The following is an 18,130-nucleotide window of genomic DNA, read 5'->3' on the forward strand; positions in this document are numbered from 1 at the left end:
GCTTTATCCATTTGGAAAATTCTTAGCTCTTCCATACTACTCCATTCTCTCTCTGCTTTTCTTTCAGGATGCCAAGTGCATGTATCCTGAAAATGTTTTACAGCTTTATGTCTTATGTTTAGGTCTTTGAGTTAATTTTTGAATATAATGTAATGGAAGGTCCAGCTTCATGCTTTTGCATATGAATTTCCAGTTTTCTTAGAATCATTAGTTAATATGACTTTTTTCCTTTGAGTGGTTTTGGCACCTGTGTTAAAAATTATTTGAACATATATGAGGGCTTATTTCTGGACTCTATTCTATTCTATGTTATCTATGTGCCTGTTTTTAGACTTATACCACATAGTTTAGTGTAGTAGGAAGTTTTGAAATCAAGAAATATGAATTCTCTGGTATTATTCTTTGTCAAGGTAGTTTTGGCAATTCGGGAGGGCCCTTGAGATTCCACGCAAATTTTTGGATAGATTTTTTATTTCTGTAAAACACCTCATTGAAATTTTGATAACGTTTGAGGGAATCTGTGGGTTCCCTTGAGTAGTGTTGATATCTTAATAATATTAAGTCTTCACATCTATGAAGATGGAATTTTTTCCATTTATTTGTCTTGTTTAATTTTTTAAGAAATGTTTTGTAGATTACATTTTATAAGCATTTCACCTCTTACTTAATTCCTAAATATTTTATTCTCTTTGATACTTTTGATACTATTATAAATAAAAATTTTAAGTTTTCTTTTCAGATTGTTCATTGTTATTACATAGAAATGCAATTTATTTTGCATGTTGAATCTGTGATCAGATAGTTTTCTAAATTTATTAATTTTAACAATTACTTTTGGATAAAGCTTTAGAATTTTCCAAATATGAGATCATATCATCTATGAACAATGATAACATTATTTTTTCCTTTTCAATTCTTTCTTTTATTTCTTTTTTCTTGCTTAATTACACCTGCTAGGACTTGAAGTACTATGTCAAATAATATGGTGAAAAGCAGGCATCTTTTTCTTGTTCCTGATCACATAGGAACATATTATCCTTTTCATAGGAAAAGGTTTCAGTCTTCTACCATTGAGTATGATATTTCCTGGAGGTTTTTATGTATGGCTTATGTTCCGTTAGGGTAGTTTCCTTCTATTTCTAGTATGTGGAGTGTGTTTATCATAAAAGAGTGTTGCATTTTGTCAATTGCCTTTTCTGCATCAGTTGAGATGATTATATGCTTTTTGCTTTCATTTTGTTAATGTGGTGAACCACTTTGATTGATTTTCGTGTGTTGAACCAGTCTTCCATTCCAGGAATAAAACCCACTTGATAATTGTGTATAATCTTTTTAACGTGCTGTTGCGCTGTTGAATGTGCTGTTGAATTCACTTTCTTAGTATTTTGTTGAGGATATTTTCATTAGGTTCATAAATAATATTGGTTCATAGTTTTTTTTGTTTTTTTTTTTCCTTGTGGTGTATTTGTCTGGCTTTGGTATCAGAGTAATAATGGCCTTGCAAAATGAGTTAGGAAATGCTCCTTCTTTATTTTTTGGAAAAGTTGAAGAAGGATTGGTGTTAGTTCTTCTTTAAATGTTTATACATTGAGATTTGACATAAAATACATTTTTAGAAAACATAATAAATATGGAACACTGTGTTATATGTTGGCAAAGCAAGAGTGTGTCAAATCTTAGTGCTAACTTCCCTCATCAGTCAGGAAAATATACTAATTTGATGATTTCCATTATTGTTGCACTGCTGTTCTTTTACTTATGTTGAAATTGTTGACAAAGTAGAAAATGAGGTTTCTTTAACAAACTACAAGATGTTGAGATTATACAAAGAAAGAGGTTAAATCAGCTTCTAGTAAAAGAAGAATTAAGAAGCCTGACTAGTTATAGATTTTCAAAGTCCAGTCCTCAGTGATAAGCTGCAAAGCACCAAGAGCACAGAAAGAGCAAATGGCATTATGTTTATTTAGAGCTAGAATCCTCAAAGCATTTGAAAAGATAGAAGTGGCATACAGTTTACCTCAAAAGATAGTTAATTTTTTCTGATAACACTTGTTAGGGTCACGTGGACATTCTGCTAGACTGAGGGAAGTTAAAATGAATAAGACACATCTCTCTTCTTAAGGAATATACTGCATTTAGTAAACACATGCAGCAAGAGGAATAGCAGATGAAAATGTAGACCCAAAGAGAAAGTCACTGGACATTCTCTCTGAGTCCTCAGAAAAGCTTTCATGGCAGATATGATTTCGATTATGTGGTACATGGGCATAGCCTTTGTGTCAGACTGAATTAGCTGGTGCCAATTTCAGGGTGAATTAAAGGATATTTAATCTCAGTGTGCCTCAGCTAAACATGAAAATAAAATAGATTCTTTCTAGGTGAAAAAGTGAGAGGGTGAGAGAGAAAGAAAGAGAGAGAGAGACAGCAAGAGCAAGGGAGGGTGGGAGGAACAAAAGAGGGAGAGAAAAATAAGAGGGATAAAGTGAGCTTTGGTGGGTGATATGATTTGGCCATGTGCCCACCCAAATCTCATCTTGAATTATAGTTTGTATAATCCCCACATGTTGTGGGAGGCACCTCATTGTGGGAGGTAGTCGAATAATGGGGGTGGTTACCCTCATGCTGTTCTCATTATAGCGAGTGAGTTCTCACAAGATCTGATGACTTTATAAGGGGCTTTTCCCCATTTGCTTGGCATTTATCCTTGCTGCCACCATGTAAGGAAGGATGTGCTTGCTTCCCCTTTTGCCATAATTGTGTTTCCTGAGGGCCTCCCCAGCCATGCTGAACTGTGAGTCAATTAAATCTCTCTTCTTTATAAATTACCCAGACTTGGGTATGTCTTAATTAGCAGTGTGAAGATGGACTAATACAGTAAATTGGTTCAGGAGTGGGGTGTTGCTATAAGGATACCTGAAAATGTGGAAGTGACTTTGGAGCTGGGTACCAGTTAGAGCTTGGAACAGTTTAGAGGACTCAGAAAAAAACAGGAGAATGTAGGAAAGTTTGGAACTTCCTAGAGACTTAGAGGGCTCAGAAGACAGAAAGTTGTGGGAAAGTTAGGAACTTCCTTGACACTTGTTGAATGGCTTTGACCAAAATGCTGATAGTGATATGGACAATGAAGTCCAGGCTGAGATGGTCTCAGATGGAGATGAGGAACTCGTTGGGAACTGGAGTAAAGGTCACTCTTGCTATTCAATGAGACTGGTGGCATTTTGCCCCTGCCCCAGAGATCTGTGGAACTTTGAACTTGAGAGAGATGATTTAGGGTATCTGATGGAAGAAATTTCTAGGCAGCAAAGAGGAATCAGAGTATAAATGTTTGGAAATTTTCCAGTCTGACAATGCAATGGAAAAGAGAACCCCATTTTCTAGGGTGACATTCAAGTAGGCTGCAGACATCAGCGTAAGTAGTGAAGAGCTGAAAGTTAATTACCAAGACAATGGGGAAAATGTCTTCAGGGTATGTCAGAGACCTTCATGGCAGCCCCTCCCATCACAGTCACAGAGGAAGGAAAAATAGTTTTCTGGGCCTGGTCCAGGCCCCCTGCTATGTGCATCCCTGGGGCATGGTGCCCTGCATCCCAGCTGCTCCAGCTACGGCTAAAAAGGGCCAATGCATAAAGTATAATAAAAAAAAAGGGGGCCAATGCACAGTTCAGGCCATTGCTTCAGATGATGCAAGTCCCAAGCTTTGGCAGCTTCCATGTGGTGTTTGCCCTATGAGTGCGCAGAAGACAAGAATTGAGGTTTGGGAACTTCTGCCTAGATTTCAGAGGATGTATGGATATGTCTGGGTGTCCAGGCAGAAGTTTGCTGCAGCAGTGGAGCCCTCATGGAGAATCTCTGCTAGGGCAGTGCAGAAGAGAATGGTGGCCATTCTCCACACCCCATAATGGTAGAACTAGTGACAGCTTACACCATATGCTGGGAAAAGCCACAGACACTCAATGTCAGCCTGTGATAGCAGCCAGGAGGGGAGCTATACCCTGCAAAACCACAGGGGTGGAGCTGCCCAAGGCCATAGGAGCCCACCTCTTGCATCAGCATGACTTGGATATGAGACATTGAGTCAAAGGAGATCATTTTGGAACCTTAAGGTTTAACAACTGCCCTATTGGATTTTGGACTTGCATGGGGCCTTTAGCCCCTTTGTTTTGACAAATTTGTCCCATTTGGAACAGGTGTATTTACTCAATTCCTGTACCCCTATTGTATCTAAGAAGTAACTAACTTGCTTTTGATTTTACAGGCTTATAGAAGGAAGGGACTTGCCTTGTCTCAGATAAGGCTTTGGACTTGGACTTTTGAGTTAATGCTGGAATGAGTTAAGACTTTGGGGGACTGTTGGAAGGGCATGATGGTGTTTTGAAATGGGAAGACACGATTTTGGGAGGGGCCAGGGGCAGAATGATATGGTTGGGTTGTGTCCCCACCCAAATCTCATCTTGAACTATAGTTCCCATTAGCCCCATGTGTCATGAGAGTAACCCAGTGGGAGGTAATTGAATCATGGGGATGGTTACCCTCATGCTGTTCTCATGATAGTGAGTGAGTTCTCAGGAGATCTGATGGTTTTATAAGGGGATTTTCCCTCTTTTGCTTGGCACTTCTCCTTGCTGCCACAATATGACGAAGGACGTCTTTGCTTCCCCTTCCATCATAACTGTGTTTCTTGAGGCCTCCCCAGTCATGCTTAACTATGAGTCAATGAAACTGCTTTTCATTATAAATTACCCAGTCTTGGGTATGTCTTTATTAATAGAGTGAGAATGGACTAATAGAGTGGGCCTGGGGAGAGTGAATATGAGCAAAGACACTGTGCTGTGGCAGGACAGGGCCTACATCCTGGAGTTCGTACATACAAGGACCTGATACAGAAGTGACTCCTGAGAGACACATAGGCCAGGATGTGGAAGGATTTGAATTATATGTGATTTTGCTCTTTTGTTTCTGAAGTAATGGACAGTGTATAATTACTTAAATAAAAAATGGCCATTTCAAATTTACATTTTTAAAATGCTACTGTAGAAACAATAGGTGCATATATAATAGAAGGACAAACCTAAAATATTATTCTTAATCATCCATCTTATCAAGAGCACATAAAATTACAAGAATGTGCACTTGCATTTATGATGTTCTTTTGTGTTAAATGATAAATGGGATGACTAAGTTCCAAAATCTGCTCTGCAACTAAAGGAGGTAGATCATTTGCAGAAGTCACTAGTGATAAGGAGTGACAAGATGCTAGGAAATCCTACTGAGAAGGTTATATTTAAGAATCAGTAAACTCTATGGTCATGTTTCATAAGACTACATCTCTCTTTTTTGAACAGAAATCAATTTAAATTTCATCATATTTACTCTACCTTTTCTACTGATACTTCAGATACCTCTCTCTCTCCATGTTTCATTTCAGCCCAGAAACAATTATTATTGTAATATAAGAACTTCCTTTTAAATTATAAGTATTCCTTTCAAATCTTGTATGCATGGTATGAATTCTACATTTTGAAGCCATCAGAATTACTATTGTCAATCTAAAAAAAATTAGAGATTAGTATCTCCAAATATGTTGAGTTTACTCAGGAATGAAATATGAGGATTAAAACGTGGGATGCCACAGTGTATCAAGTGAGGGAAGGGGAAATGGAAGCTTTTATTGACACAATGGGAGGGGATTACATAAGTTGCTTAGAAACAAAGTTCTTTGGTTTCAGAGGCTCAAGCTGAGTTCGTTGTTGGAGATGTCCTTACTAGGCAAGTGTTCTTGGCAGAGCATCTTACTGAAAATATTGCAGTCCTAAAGAATGTCTAGTGATAGACCTTGTCATACAAACATAAGTATATGTGCAAAATTTGCAAGCCATGCAAAGGAGAAGATGCTTGAAGAAGGTTAAGAAATTTCTCATGGAGTTTTAGAGTCCCTGGAAATAGTTCTTTTCTCAGACATGTAATCATGAGTTCCCTCTCCTTCATGTCTTCCCAGCCCTATTTTGTCTGGATCTGACAAAAACAATCATCCAGTATCTGCAGGTTTCACACTATAGACATTAAGACTCAAGAACTTAGAGGGTTTTTGGTTGTTTGATTTTGTTTGTTTGTTTGCTTGCTTGTTTGTTTTGCTTTTTAAGTGATTAGCTTTCAAGGCAAAGTTAAACTTCAAATTCATGAGTTTAACTTTGTTGTAACTGAGCTATTCTCTGTCTTCATTCATTCAACAAATATTAATTGAGCATCTACTAAGACCTAGGCCTTCTCTAGGTGCAAGTCGGTGCAGTATAGACTGAAACAGACAGAAGTCTGTGACCTAGAACTTACATTCTAGTGAGGGGAGCAAATAAATTATAAAAGAAAAATATTAAAATAAGCAGTTATTAGATACTCATAAGTAGTATAGAGGAAATAAAGATATAATTAAGCACAATGTCACATTTTTAGTGTGTATGGGTGTGTGGGGGTGTGTGTGTGCATGTACTATACATCTGAAAGTATCATCCTGTCTGATTTATCTGAGGTACTGCAACTTTTCTTTTAGCAGAAAATATTCCAATGTGATTCTAGAAAAAAACAGAAATTCAAGAATAACATATTTTTTTTTATTAAATAAGTCTGGAGGTTCCCATTTAAGCAAATATGATGACCTAGGCTTGGTTTTGAATAGCATATTTTAATGAATGTCCTTTTAAGTAAATACTACACAAAAGTGTCATTCTTAACTTTCTGTTCTATGTTTTGGGCCATTCATAGAACTCAAATCACATATTTTGGGAATTAAAAGATAGAAGAATACAGAATTCCCAAGCTCAAAGAGCCTACAGTTTTCTAGAAATCAAAGATAATTATAAGAATAACACAATGAGTTTCCTTATCACAACCGCAGCATAAAATAAAATAAACTGATATTTTAAAAAATTGAATTTTATATTTTATGTTCTCAAAAAAATAAGAACTTAACACTACTTAGATTTTGTTTCCTTTGTGTGGGTCACACCATCCTGAATCTAGGTATGCTCTTTGAGAATACACATGAGAGCAGGCGTGGTGGCTCATGCCTGTAATCTTAAGTACTTTGGGAAGCCGAGGCCAGTGGATCACCTAAGGTCAGGAGTTCGAGACCAACCTGGCCAACATGGTGAAACCCTGTCTCTACTAAAAATACAAAAATTATCAGGGCATGGTGGCAGCGACTATAATCCTAGCAACTTGGGAAGCTGAGGCAGGAGAATTGCTTAAACCTGGTAGGCGGAGGCTGGTGTGAGCTGAGATCACACCACTGCCTCCAGCCTGGGCAACAGAGTGAGACTCAAAAAAAAGAAAAAAGAAAAAAAGAAAATACATGAGCCAATAAACCAATTTATATGATGGAAAATAACTCTAGCATCAAAAATTCTTGGAGCTGCGAAGCCCTCTGTCATAGACATATCACTCAGCCTCAGTTCCTTTTTGCGATAGTCATCCTGAGGAAGGATATTCACAATACATTTTACTACCCAATGGAAGGAAATAGGTCAAATCAAATATTTCTTATGCAGTAATATGAATTTTCTTTTTTGCTGGAAGTCTCTATAAAGTTTCAAAGTGTCTATAAATCCCCTGGAACTGTAAGTAAATAGCAAAATGCTGAGCATTTTTTTTTTTTTTTTTCTGCTAGAGATCAGGTAAGTTTCATCAGATTTGTTTTTTCTTTTTTTTTTTTTTTTTTAATTATACTTTAAGTTCTAGGATACATGTGCACAACGTGCAGGTCTGTATGTATACATGGGCCATGTTGGTGTGCTGCACCCATTAACTCCTCATTTACATTAGGTATATCTCCTAATGCTATCCCTCCACCCTCCCTCCACCCCACAACAGGCCCCAGAGTGTGATGTTCCCCTTCCTGTGTCCAGGTGTTCTCATTGTTCAGTTGCCACCTATGAGTGAGAACGTGCGGTGTTCGGTTTTCTGTCCTTGCAAGAGTTTGCTGAGAATGATGGTTTCCAGCTTCATCCATGTCCCTACAAAGGACATGAACTCATCCTTTTTTATGGCTGCATAGTATTCCATGGTGTATATGTGCCACATTTTCTTAATCCAGTCTATCATTGATGTACATTTGGGTTGGCTCCAAGTCTTTGCTATTGTGAATAGTGCCGCAATAATCATACATGTGCATGTGTCTTTATAGCAGCATGATTTATAATCCTTTGGGTATATACCTAGTAATGGGATGGCTGGTTCAAATGGTATTTCTAGTTCTAGATCCTTGAGGAATCACCACACTGACTTCCACAATGGTTGAACTAGTTTACAGTCCCACCAACAGTGTAAAAGTGTTCCTATTTCTCCACATCCTCTCCAGCATCTGTTGTTTCCTGACTTTTTGATGATCACCATTCTAACTGGTGTGAGATGGTGTCTCATTGTGGTTTTGATTTGCATTTCTCTGATTCTTTTTTTTTTTTTGAGACGGAGTTTCGCACTGTCCCCCGGGCTGGAGTGCAATGGTGCATTCTCGATGACACTGAGAGAGTCCACACTAGCTCCTGAAAGAGACAACAATGCTGCTGTCACAAGCATATCCCAGCATAGCACCTGAACAGTGGTAGCTCTCTAGGTTTTAGTTTAGACAGTATCTGGAAAGAAACATGATTGCTAAGATTTACTTTGGTGGTGGAAGGATGATGCATTAGTGTGCCTGTAGGAGAGGAATACCAGTCTTCTTACTGTGATCTGGCACTGACCACAACTGTGCAAGTCAAACATGATGAAGTCCCCGCAGATGGAGCTGCCCTTCTGCTGTGTTGTGCTGAACAGCCACTGACCTGGGTGGGCACTGGGTCCATGCGTTGTTTGTTTCTCTCTGCCTGGAAAGCCCAAAGTGCTTGAAACGGAAAGTGCTCTCAGTCAAGGAAGCCTGAGGCCAGTATTTGGGAAGAAGGGGCAGGCATTGGCTCTGGGTCATTCATACAAAATTTTCATAGATAGAACTTACTTGTCTGCTATCTGAAACAAGAACACAAGAAAATAAGACCGTATGCTTTGGCAGCTGGCTGAAAAGTGAGTTTCCAAGAAATAAAGCAGATATAATATAATTTATGAATTTATCTTCTGTTTTTCATTTTTAAAAGGCTTAACGTGTCCATTTATCTGAATCCATTTTACTTTGTGGTCATCTATAGCTCTTGCTGATTTTGCGGAGTGATGTGTTGGGCAACCCTGGTCTAAGCCATTCTGCTCCTTTTACAGCCAGAGGATTAATAGCTTAAATAACTGTGCTCCAAAAGCAGCCGGTTTTGTGATATGGACAGAAATTATGCCCTTTGATCTCTAAAAGCCTTCAAGTTCAAACACAGCCTTTATTTTAGCCAAAATTATACTCCCTTTTTAAGCTACTTATAACACAAATTGTTCTCATAACATAAAATTAGCATTGGTTTCTAAGAAGTGTAACATGGAAAATACCTTTTTGAAAAACGCTGATTTGTCTTATTTGAAGATCAGTCCTAAAATGATGCAGAGAATTTAGAATTTTCATTATTTGGAAATAGTATTACTACCAAGAGTAGATAATTTTTAAAACTTTGCTCTATGAATGCATTTTATTACTAAAAATATTTATTTTTTAATATTTGACTGTATATAATATAGCAGACACTATATTAACCATATGAATAATGCCATGTTTTAAAAATAAATTTAAATTGTAATTAATGTATCTTTTTGGGTTTTCTAATTAAATTTTAATTTGCTTTATTGATATTAATGTTATAATTAAAAAGTAAGTATTTTTCAAAGCAAATTATTGCCAGTATCTTTATATTGAGAGTTCACTTATGATTTAGGTTTCCTAGAATATGGTTGTAAATGGAAACGAAGATATACTATGTCCAATTGATAAACACTGGGATATTCCACCAGTGCCATTTATGAGAAAGCATTGATGGATTCATTTTCCCTCTATCTGTTCATTCCCCACCCAGCCTGATTCACATATGATTGTCACCCATTTGGCACCTGAGTGTGCAAATCCTAGTCTAGAGTTGACAAGAAAATAGAAGGGAGTATGCAAACTACAGTGTAAGAAAGACATCTTTGCTCAGCATTCTTTAAAATGCACTTCTTATCTTCAAAGGGAATTCAAGCTTACTTTATATTAATTATAATCACTGCTTATTGAGCTCTATATTCCTGTCAATTTTTCCAACAAATATATGCAGTTAATGTCATTATTGATGTTTTACAAATGAAGGGATCTAGATATTTGATAATTAATGATCTGTCTGAGGATATTTAGTAATAATTACAACTGGAATTCAACACCAGGTCTCTCTGACTGCACAGCCTGACAAAGTCTTACGCAAATACATTTTAGCTCCTGTGTTGAACTTATCCTCATTTCCCTCTGCAGCCTCCTTGGATTGTTTGGATTCTGTAAAGGGGGCATCCTTACGCCATTGTCTCTGCATGGGATCTTTAATTTCCATGTTCTAGCACTTATCACCATGAGTCACACTTGGTAGAAGGTCATTAAAAGATTTTAAAAGTAAATAATGACATTCTCTCCTGTCTTCATTTCATTTAGTGAATACACACACACAAACACACACACACACATTACTGAGGACTGAGGATCATTATAAGCCTTTAAAATGTTGTGAAAGATTTAAAAGTTTAGCTAGAGAGAGGAAAAATAAAACAGGTGTTTTTGAAAAATGTGTATTCTGGGGGTTGTTTTGATGGCCTTTTAGATTTTCAAAGTTTTAAATAATGGAGAGCTTTGTTAAAAAAAAGTAAAGATTAAACTAATTTCATTTTCTAATGATAAAAGTTATATTTCAAAATAATAATAATTACAAAATGCAAAGCAGCAAAGGAAGCATTCATGTAATAATCCCTAAATAAAAAACAAAACTGTTAGAATTTTATATTTATAACTGTCAGTATCATTGTCATACACGTCTACTTATGTATGCATATTAAACATAAAATCAATTTCAGTTCATGCTTACAGACATTAATCTAAATTTATAAGACTGGATGTATGCCCAAATTATCAATCTTTGTGTATGTGTATATATATGCATATATAAATTTATATATTTATGTTTAATATACATACACACATATATGCATACATACATATATGCATATGTATATATGTATGTATGCATATATATGTGTGCATATGTAATTTTTAAAATACTGCATAAAACTGCCTTGAAATTAGAACATTTTGTAAGCATCCTATCTTATCAATCAGTAAATATCACCATAAGCATTTTTAATGAATGCACAGTGTTATGAAGTTTTGGATATATTGATTATTGTTTAGCATAATAAGTAGTTCAGTATATGCTACATATGTTTTAATTGCTGTGATTTTTCCACTTACTTTATACTCTGTGTGTGTATATTTAAAAATGTTAGACTGTTAAAAATTGGTGGCTCGGCAGGGCTCAGTGGCTCACGCCTGAAATTCCAGCATTTTGGGTGGCCAAGGCAGGCGGATCACCTGAAGTCAGGAGTTCGAGACCAGCCTGGCTAACATGGTGAAACCCTGTCTCTACTAAAAATACAAAAATTAGCTGGGTGTGGTGGTGCGTGCCTGTAGTCCTAGCTACTCGTGAGGGTGAGGCAGGAGAATCGCTTGAACCCGGGAGGCGGAGATTGCCAGCCTGGGGGGCAAGAGTGAGACTTCGTCTCAAAAAAAAAAAAAAAAAGAAAAAGAAAAAGAAAAAAAATTAGCAGCTCATGGCTCATGCCTGTAATCCCAGCATTTTGGGAGGCCGAGGAGGGCGGATCATGAGGTAGGGAGATCGAGACCATTCTGGCCAACATGGTGAAACCCCATCTCTACTAAAAATACAAAAAACAAAAAAAAATTAGCCAGGCGTGGTGGTGGACGCCTATAGTCCCAGCTACTCAAGAGGCTGAGGCAGGAGAATCGCTTGAACCCAGGAAAGGGAGGCTGCAGTGAGCCGAGATTGCACCGCTGCATTACAGCCTGGGTGACAGAATGAGACTCCGACTCAAAAAAAAAAAAATTGAAGATATGAAATGTTCTAATTCGACCTATTTTTAGTTATTGTTTTATTTTAAAATGTTAGTATAAGTGCTAGGAAATGGAACATTTTATATTGTTCTACTCCACTTGGTACAGGAAAGACGGAAATTATCTTTAAAATGGATTTGGGTGTGTGTACACATTTTAAATCTTAACAAGGAATTATTTTGTATCTACAACACCAGGAAAAATTCCTGAATACAATGGATGTACATTTCTTGCTGCCACAGTGAGGGTAACAGGCGGACGGAGTTTTCTGTGCTGGACATCCCACTCCCCATTTTGATTACCCTCCTTCCATTCCTGTGCAGTCAGTAGTTTGGTTAGTTAAGTGTATATTTCCATTGAAACATGAACAAACATGAATAGATTTTATTACCCTAATACACAATTAAAAAGCTACAAATTTCAGTAGAAATCAGCTTACACAAGTTATTTTCTTGCCAAATAAATCTATTCATACTACACACAGCCCTATTCAAGCATTGACTCATTCTTTTTGAATATTTTTACATAATCCTGGGATAACATAAATTGTTCAAGTATAAACCATTATGAAGTTACAGAGAAGTATTTGAAAGGTTATGATGATATCATTTGACTAAGAGGAGCACAATTTATTAGTATTTCCACTTTAAAGAATATTACTTCTTCAATAATTGACTTAATGCCTTGTTCTACTTTATTATTTTATTATTGCATTCGCCACATTACAAAAACAATCTACACATAATTTCTAAAGGCCATTTTGATATTTTCCAAACATAGTTTTTACATATTATTATAATTTTTTACATTTTATTCTGGTTGTTGGCATATCTCACTGTCTTGTTATTCTCTCTAGTCATTAATATACTACCTCTTTTTTGTATTCTAATTTTTGATACAGATATTCTAATGTAAAATATATCATAATATATTCTATATTCTAAATTGCTCCCACTTTCTTGCCTTATTTTTGAGTCGTGGTAGGAAATACACCATACATTTTATCATTTTAATAGTAGTAATGTTATGTAATAAACCATTCAAAGGATACAGATGGTAACATTCATATATCAGTTAATAAGTTCATCTTTTCCAAGGTGAGTCAGGTACGTACTAAGGGAAACTAACGAAAACAAAAAATGATAATATAACAATTCCTCACAGGTAAATAATTCTGATGGTCTAGTAAACACTCTAGTGGGAGAGAAAGTAGATCTCTGTGGGAGAAAACATCTCAATTCTGCAAACACTCCCAAGGGTGGGTTAGCAGGACAAGACTTCTGTGCTTGGCTCAGAAGTTTGACTCAACCACTACTTTCTATCCCGTGTTTTGCTCAACCACTACTTTCTATCATGAAGTGTTTACTTTCATAGCTGATCTTCAAGTTTCCTAGAAGGATGGTTCAGACTATTTTTCAGATTGAAAAAAAAAACATTGCAGTTTACAAAGCTACATAGTACATTATTGAAGACAAGGGCCCACATAAAATATTAGTTGAATTTTAGAATTCTTTATAACAATTCATATGAACTAGCAAAAAGTAGATTTCCAAAGTACTCAGTATAGTTTTTTTTAATTGATTAATAAAAGATGTTTAGAGATCAGCATTTTCCATCTGTATTTCCAGGCTATGCTGATTTTAGCTGAAGGCATATATGAGTAGGATCAGAGATTCCTTAGCACATTCCTTAGCAGAGCCAAAAGATATTTTGAAATGATTATAATAATGTAAGAAGTACATGGTTTCTGTACCTACCCTTGCTCAGATCACACATATGTTCTCAAATTTTCTTTTATTTTTACATTTTAAGTGAGAAATATCTTGCTAGTAAATCTGTTCTTGTAGATGTGACCTTTGTTGATTTTCCAACTTTGTGTACTTTTTCTGTTTAAATGACCTGTTATTTCACACTAGTCAGTAGGACAAAAGGGAACTAAAAAATGACAAAATAAAACAAGTCAGTGGCATGATTTATAAATGAAAATAGTCTGCATTACTTCTGCTGTAAGTGTATACCATACAGAGTTAGCATGTTTAAGTTTCTCTACAAAGCTATTGGAAGGTAATTATTTTATTTAGCAAAAGCACTATTGAAGAAAGACTTTGTGTAACGTTCTTTATCCAAACCTAATGTTCATTTTTATTAGGTTTTTGAAGTTTGTTTCCATGGCATATGACAGAGGAAATGCTTTCTCTGGAGACCTACTTTAAATTCTTATAAAATGTCATTGATTAAATTTTCTTACAGTAAATGTTAGACTCTATCTGGAGTCTTGACTGAAAATGTTCAACACACATACTTTATCCTTTAGCGTTTGGATATTGCGCTTCCTTGTTCTCTTGAGTGCTAAAACAAATTGGATATAATATAATTTCAAAGTGCAAAAAATAAACCACAGAAAGTCACACTCTGCATTCTTGATAGATAATCATTTAGTATTGTTTGAACACTGGCTTTTGGTTTCTCCAAGTTAAAAAAATTTTAAAGGGAAATCTTTTCCAAAATGTTTACATAAGAGGTATGGGATAATTTTGATAGCCAATTTTAAAAAGAAAAAATCTGTTTGTATATGTTGTTTTATATGTGATGATTTCAGCATATCAAAATAGGATATTAGTATATATTAGCTCACTAAAAATAATCTGCATAAAATTCTGGGGACCTTGTGTTACCATCTATTGTTCTTCTCACTTTTATTATTTATTTATCATTGCAGATTAAAAAAATCAACAGAAACTTTCCTGTAAACCAGCAGGTAAGATCAAAGCATACTTGGAAAGCTAAATAATATATTTCTTTCATTTTATAGATTATAGAAGGTAACGTTACCTGATTTCTAGACAGAAATAATTGGTACTGTCATTTACTATCTTCAGTGAGAAACATACATTTCAGATATCTCCTTCATATTATGTAATATATTGGTTCCTCTACTTATATTAAAAAGTACTTTAAAAATGTGTATCTAAGTCAAAAGTTATTGTTTCTACAAAATAATTATATTTATTTGAATACTTTGTTGAAGAACTTAGAGTTTTATTTACATATGATAGTTTTAGTATATCTTAACTTTTGGGAGACCTACTTTTAATTTATCTCAAATTTCAAATGGATTTTTCACAATTTGCTGACAGTATTTCAAATGAGTCTAAGTTAATGCATAGAACAAAAATAATTTTGATTATTCAGTTCTATAAACTTCTTACTCTTGATATCAACTTTGATTTGAAACCATTGACAAATCTAAATATCTATGATAGCTATTTATAAATGATACATAAATTACAAATTAATTTTAGTGATAAAAATGTTTAAATGCTCTTCAACTTATAAAGTGTAAGATCTTTTTCTTACCTAAACCTCAGTTCCCCTATGTGTAACATTTGTGTAAGGGCGACTATCCGGTAAGTTTATTTTGAGGATTAAATAATAGCACATGTAAAGTTCTCAATCTATGCTATCATTATCATCAAAGTTTCTAAATGTTTACACTTGTTCTTTGGAATACAGAATTTATGTTTTGTAGAAATTGTATCATTAATGATGCTGCTAGCCCAAATCAGCCTCCAAAGCCATGTGTAACTAGAACACTGTAGAGAACAGCTTTGGAGAGTTAATTGTGTCTACAATGCTCTGATCTAGTTCTTTTCAGCTCCAGAGGTCCCCTCCCTCCTACCTTAAGTCCCTCAGCCCTGAGCCAAGTTGATAACTTGGATAAATGCAGAGGTTGGAGAGATGTACGTGTCTTGCCACATGCTGCAGCAGCCTGTGTTGTTTTTAAGGCCCTTACTTACAGTATGGAAACCAGAGCTGTCACCAGCAGCTTCTGCTTACTTGCTCTGTGATGATACCTGGGATGCTCCCTTTGTTGCTCCCATGCTGTCCCAGGTGATTGTGGTATGGGTGTCATCTTGAGAACTGCAGATAAGTGTAGTTCAAGATAGGTGTCATCTTGAGAGCTGCAGTTTAATGCTTTTATAGGGTTCCAGCAGGGGGAAAATGTCATTAATAAGAAATTACTCAAAGAGAAGAAAGTATCAGCTATGGGGCAAGATTATAACGTCCATCAGTAGACAAGGCTGTTTTATAGTCAGATCTATAAAAATGGAAATCTACTGTTTTGAAGTTCCTCCCCAAAATAAAAAATGGTGAATATTTTTTTAATTTAAGACAGACTCTAGACCTGTGTCATCATCCTCTCATGCCCTTTCTAACCTCAACATGGGAGATATTAATATTGGTGTAATATATTACTACAGTGGTCATTCCCCTGATAGCCCCAAAGCTATTCTGTAATCCTAATGACAACTACAGCTAACACTTCTCACGTAGTCAGCTTGCTGACTGGGAGCACTTCTTGCCACCTTTGCTTATATCCAGGTTTAGAATAGTATTAAGTAAAATAAGTGAGAATTTGAATAAATCACACATAGAACAAGTAATAAAAACTTTAATATTCTAACACTATATTTATAATATTCTGACACATACTCATATGTAAGCATAGATGTTCATTAGTATTCATCATTTTTATTTGCTAGCCAGTTAATACTATTCATTATATAATTATTTCAAATCTGAAATTATATAATTCAAAACTATTTCAGATTTTATTTCAATTATCTTGGCAGCTTACAGTTTTGAAAATTGTAACAAATTCATCCTGATATTTAAGAAACCTGAAAACAAGTGTTAATAGATTTTTTCCTTACTACTTTCCATTATGTACATGAAGAATTTTAAGAAATAGGATTAATTTATAGTTAAACATTTATATTATTGCATAATTAGGAAAACTCACTGCACACTATGATAACAACGCATTAATTGACTAGAGTACATTTCCTATTTGGTAAAATCTGAGCCAGTTTAAGGAATTGAAATTTAAAAACACATATAATCCCATTTCTGATGATATATACATTAAATAACTCCCTCATATTCCTGATGTTCTAGGTATCAAAACAGAAATTAAAAGTCACCCAAGCTACAATGAATCAGAAGTTCTCTGCTCCCTGATATTTGATTTTCAATTTGTGCTACCCAGATGGTACCACTACCCTAACCAGAGAAATTAAAATGAAAGCAAAACATAGGGAGAAAGCCACTACGGTCCAGCTGAGACAACTGCTAAGATGAGCTCCACATGAACTCTGCCACACTCCAGAATGCATAAGGCTTTCAGACACTGTCTGAAGAAGAGGGTTGGGCCCAAAATTATAAACCATATGAGGAAATAAACCATTATAAAGAAATGCATAATCTGGAGACTAAAGAACTATCCAAAATATTTTTAATCATGATATTTTTAAATAAAGAAAAATCATAAGACAAGAACAGGACATGGTGCTAAAATTTGTAGTTGTAAAAGAACCAAACAGGAGTTCAAAAATGAAAAAAAAAACCCTACATTTAAAATTAGTTAACCAACTAAATAATCTTAGTTATTGCCTCCACTTGAAATCATATTAGTGTATCTCCTACTTCACTTTTCGTGAGGAGTAAGCTTTCCATTTTTTCTACGCATCTGGGACACATTCATGTGTTTTTGTTCTATTAAGATTCTGATTTGGTTCTTTTTTTTTTTTTTTTTTTTTTGAGAGACAGAGTCTCATTCTGTCACCCAGGCTGAAGTACAGTGGCACAATCTGCAACAGTGGCTCACTGCAACCTCCGCCTCCCTGGTTCAAGCGATTCTCCTGCCTCAGCGTCCCAAGCAGCTGGGATTACAGGGGTGCACCACCAGGCCTGGCTAATTTTTGTATTTTTAGTAGAAACAGGGTTTCACCATGTTGGCCAGGCTGGTATCAAACTCCCAACCTTAAGTGATCTGCCTGCCTTGGCCTCCCAAAGTGCTGGGGATTACAGGCATAAGCCACAGCACCCAACCTGATTTGGTTAATTTTTACAGTGAACACAATGAAATTAAACTTACCCAGGTAACTTTCTGTTGAAAAGATGAAAGGCGGGACAGTGGTCTTGCTGATGAACAAAATAGGGATAACTGAATGGATGTCAAGTGATGTTGTGATAATTCCCTCAATGTATTAGAGGTAAAGGCATGTAGGCCCAGACAACCAGGCC

At 35.6% G+C, this 18,130-nt stretch overlaps 1 protein-coding gene across 1 annotated transcript in view; it reads left to right on the forward strand.

Moving 5' to 3' along the window:
• Positions 1–18,130, forward strand: part of SNTG1 (syntrophin gamma 1) — an 875,063-nt gene that overhangs the window by 666,429 nt on the left and 190,504 nt on the right. Inside the window, exon 13 of the mRNA XM_063726650.1 lies at positions 14,763–14,801. Within this exon, the coding sequence (XP_063582720.1) occupies positions 14,763–14,801 (39 nt within the window). The remainder of the gene's footprint in view (positions 1–14,762; positions 14,802–18,130) is intronic.

Source organism: Pongo abelii, chromosome 7 (genome assembly GCF_028885655.2).
Source record: "Pongo abelii isolate AG06213 chromosome 7, NHGRI_mPonAbe1-v2.0_pri, whole genome shotgun sequence".
Classification (NCBI taxonomy): domain Eukaryota; kingdom Metazoa; phylum Chordata; class Mammalia; order Primates; family Hominidae; genus Pongo; species Pongo abelii.